Below are 4,282 nucleotides of genomic sequence, written 5' to 3' on the forward strand. Positions count from 1 at the left end.
AATGAAACTACGTGCAAATCATGTGTAAACTGCCTCAGTTAGGAGCCCTCTATTCCGAGTAACACAGGCTCTCCCATTTACTTTCCCCCTATCTTCCAGACTTAACGAGAATCGTTAAGATCACAGTAATATTTTCGCCCTCTAATTACTCATCCCATTCAGCAAATATGTGCGCCGAGGCTTTCACATCTGAACTTTCCGAGAGGTAGGTGGGCGATGTTGAGATTTATTTCAGATAACCCCCACGCAGCCCCAAAGTGGTGAATGCCTTTACGTTCTGCTGGTTGATTGGCACGCTTGACAGTGATTGACAGCAGCGCCATGGCAACGGCACAACGACACCGCCAAGACCAATAGAAAAAGCGAAAAAAAAATCGGCGCTCCACACAGTATTTTGGGGATATAATATGAGGGAGTGTGACATTAGTCGATTCCGTTGCATCTGACACGTTTTTGTGTTTTTTCAAATCATCAGGTCAGTCCATGGTGTTCAGGTCCCAGCTAGAGCTTTACAGCGCTCTTCCTCTCCTGCCAAACTCAACCGAGCGCGCTTTTCTCTTCCTAGCTAGCTCCCAGCCCCAAGAAGAGTTGTCAATGTTCCAGCTACCGACCATCAACTTCACTCCGGAACAAGTGGCCAGCGTTTGCGAGACGCTGGAGGAGACGGGCGACATCGAAAGATTGGGACGTTTCCTCTGGTCTTTACCTGTGGCACCAGGGGCATGCGAGGCGATCAACAAACACGAATCGATCCTCAGAGCCCGGGCGGTAGTAGCCTTCCACACGGGCAACTTCCGAGACTTGTACCACATCCTGGAGAACCACAAGTTCACCAAGGAATCCCACGGCAAGCTGCAGGCGATGTGGCTCGAAGCGCACTACCAGGAGGCCGAGAAGTTGAGGGGTCGCCCTCTGGGGCCGGTCGATAAGTATCGCGTCCGCAAGAAGTTCCCCCTGCCCCGAACCATCTGGGACGGCGAGCAAAAAACGCACTGCTTCAAAGAGAGGACACGCAGCTTGTTACGAGAGTGGTACTTGCAGGACCCATACCCAAACCCTTCCAAAAAAAGGGAACTGGCCCAGGCAACCGGCCTCACCCCGACGCAAGTGGGGAACTGGTTTAAAAACCGTAGGCAGAGAGACAGGGCAGCGGCCGCCAAAAACAGGTTCGTTGTTTCATTCTGGGTTTCTCCTCTCCAGCGGGTCAAATTAACATTTAAATAATGTTTCAGGGACCCAGCAAGCCATCGATAAATCACGGTAAACAACGTCATAAGAGACACCGTATTTTAAAAGTACCAGCTAGTTTGCTTCATTAACAAAATAACCTATTTTTATCCTGGGTAGCTGCCGAAACAAAATGGGATCACAAGTTAAACTTTTTTGAGCAGTTCAGTCAATAAAGCAACTTTCAAATCGATTTAGGAAGAAGTTACTAGATGTTTTTGGAGCAATAATACATTAGCGTTTATAAAGCAGGCACATAACGCCGATACATCGGGGTTGGCAACAAAAATACGCCAGACAAAAGCCACATGCGTTTTTATGAGGATAAAACCATTTAATGTTTTTCTTTTTTCCAAGAAAAAAAGATTGCTTGTTTAAGTAATGACTGTTGGGTAGGACATTCGCAATTTGTTATAAAATTCACTAAATTACTAAACAAAAACTAGTACTGTTGCTTTAGTGAAATATAATATTGGCATTTGGGGTAACCCCGATTTAAGACATTGAATTCTTCTGATTCAGAAAGATAATATAAGTCGCGGTTGATAGTAGTGGACAAGCGATCATTTGGTTTTGTGGAAAAAAATGAATTTAGAGTGAGGAGAGACAGAACCATTAGAGAATAAGGAATTGTAGCTTCCGGGGAAACGCGGTACTTTCGAACTTTATTGGATAGATACACAAACCAACGATTCTTATTTCGATCTCGAAGATAAACATAACTGAAGTGAGATAAAATAAAGGGTAAAGAGATGCTGAAAGATAAAAATAGTGTGTTTTATAGCCAGTATGTGACATCCCAAAGATGCACTACAGGCCCCCTTGATTTGGATAATTTAACAGAAATATATGCCGTTGACATGGTAATATTACCTTCTGTTTCTGGACAATTATTGCGAACTCATCTCATTATTATAAACATATATTAACTTTTTCAGCACCTCAAAGAATGCGTACTTGGGGGGGGGCATTCAAATCAATATAGAAAATGATTTGATTTGATTATTATACCAATAGTTTTAATCAAAATAAACTCATTATATTTGTCCTGCTCACCCTCAGTGTCCTTCTAAGCACTTCCAGTTGGCATTATAAATATTAATTACCGAAAGCGTGCACCTTAAACACGGTATTTAGGTATATCATGAAAAATAACTCTGGCATATGGGCTTTCGATAATGAAAACAAATAATACAACTTTAAAATTTGGCTTTCGAGAAACACTTGCATAGACGGCCTAGCAAAGAGACTCGTGATAACTTTTAAAGCACAGTAAATGCAATTGTTTACAAATAAGTGGACTGGATTTCGTTTCTGACCCTTACGTTAGCTGAAACTGGCAAGCAAATTGCAACAATTTAATGATCGCATATGTTAGTTTCTAACAACTTCTAAATCAGATTTCAATCCAGCGTATTTTCGTAAAAAAATAGTGAATGTAATTTGAAAACGTTAGACTCTTGTTTTACAGCTGCAGCCTATTCAAAGTGATTTTGCAAATGATTATATCCTTGGATTTCTTGTCGTGTGAAAGTATGTTTTTGCCTAATTATGTTCTTATTTGTCTTTCTTCCCCTTTCCGACTTTGTTGTTTGTCCCGGACAGGCTGCAGCATCAAGCGGTAGGACAGAGTGGGGTTTGTACGCTATCGGAGCCGGGCTGCACTGCTCACAGCGCGGCGGAATCTCCGTCCACAGCCGCCAGCCCTACTACCAGTGTGTCGAGCATGACAGAGCGAGCGGAGACGGCCGCATCCATCCTGTCGGTGACCTCCAGCGACAGTGAATGTGATGTATGATACACAAAAAAAGACAAATTCGTAATACATTCACAAAGGAATATGGACCTGAGCTGTAAGACAAAATTTAAAAAAGACATTTAATGACAATTTTTAAAAGACAGAAACAAAACCACATCCGAGAAGAAAAAAAAAGTGACAAACAGTTCTAGGACGAGCACGTCTGATCCAGCGTTTTTCAAGGAGGCACCCGTCTTGCATGATGTATTTTATATCTGAGGAAATAATAATCTACATTAATATTTTTTACAAGGAACTGCAATGAAGAGGGAATGAGAGAATTTTCGTCGCCTTTGTTGCTCTCTATAGTCCGAGTGCTGGTCAGACCCCCGAAGCCAAGCTGCAATCGTTTTTCAGTTTCGCAGACAATCATTTTTCGTAAGCACCTTTTTCTACACTTCTGTTACTGCCTATGTGGGTACTGGTTATGTGAAAGAATAGTTATGACTGTAACAGATTTTTATTTTTATTTCAAAATTTTATATGAATTATGTATATCTAATGACGCGATCATTCTCCCAGTTTGTAATATATGTGTAGAAATGCCTGTATCTGAAATGCTCCTGTTTTTCCTTCTTTCTCTATCTATCTGGATCACAGACTCAGTGTTTTTGCATATTGTGTTAAGCGTCTGACGAAAGTGCTAGGTTCTCAACAAAATGGGAGGGTGGGTGATGCCCAGCTGGATATTCAGTATCTAGTGCGATGTAACTTTATGCAAAGTGCTATTTTGGGTATTTTCAGTCAGAATGAAGTTATATTATATCACTCCAGTTCATGTTGGGCGCTTATTAGTCACTGTTTCTTCAACTACGTGTTTATCTATATGTAAAGAAAAACCTTTCTAACTCAAAATATAGTATTCCGTTTTGTTATATCTGCTGGCTTGTTGTGTCTTTCTCTTCAAAGTATTTTAATTACCTCCTAAATACTTACAATAGAAATTTAGAAAACGGCGTATGGAGTTCTCTAAATCTAACAGTGTGGAAACAGAGTACTTTAACGCTGGATTTTGGAAAAAGTTGTTTAATTTATAAACGCTAAACATCACGCATTTATGAACATGATTTGATACATCACTGGGGGAAAGCACACATGCGTTCTTTTCTAGGTAGACTGTTTCACACAGTAACCACAACCGAGGAACATGTTTGCAGCAATTGATATAGACTAATTATACAAGGAATGAGGCTGGAGACACTAACTTCCTCCTATTTATGGCGGCAAATGAAAACAGTAAATACGGGGACTCGCCAT

At 41.1% G+C, this 4,282-nt stretch overlaps 1 protein-coding gene across 1 annotated transcript; it reads left to right on the forward strand.

Moving 5' to 3' along the window:
• Positions 1–483: 483 nt before the first annotated feature.
• Positions 484–3,940, forward strand: six3a (SIX homeobox 3a). The gene is made up of 2 exons (XM_063055011.1): positions 484–1,166; positions 2,833–3,940. Exons 1-2 carry the CDS (start codon positions 484–486, stop codon positions 3,023–3,025), a joined length of 876 nt encoding a protein of 291 aa, XP_062911081.1. The 3' UTR covers positions 3,026–3,940.
• Positions 3,941–4,282: the final 342 nt, after the last annotated feature.

Source organism: Mobula hypostoma, chromosome 8 (genome assembly GCF_963921235.1).
Source record: "Mobula hypostoma chromosome 8, sMobHyp1.1, whole genome shotgun sequence".
Taxonomy (NCBI): Eukaryota; Metazoa; Chordata; class Chondrichthyes; order Myliobatiformes; family Myliobatidae; genus Mobula; species Mobula hypostoma.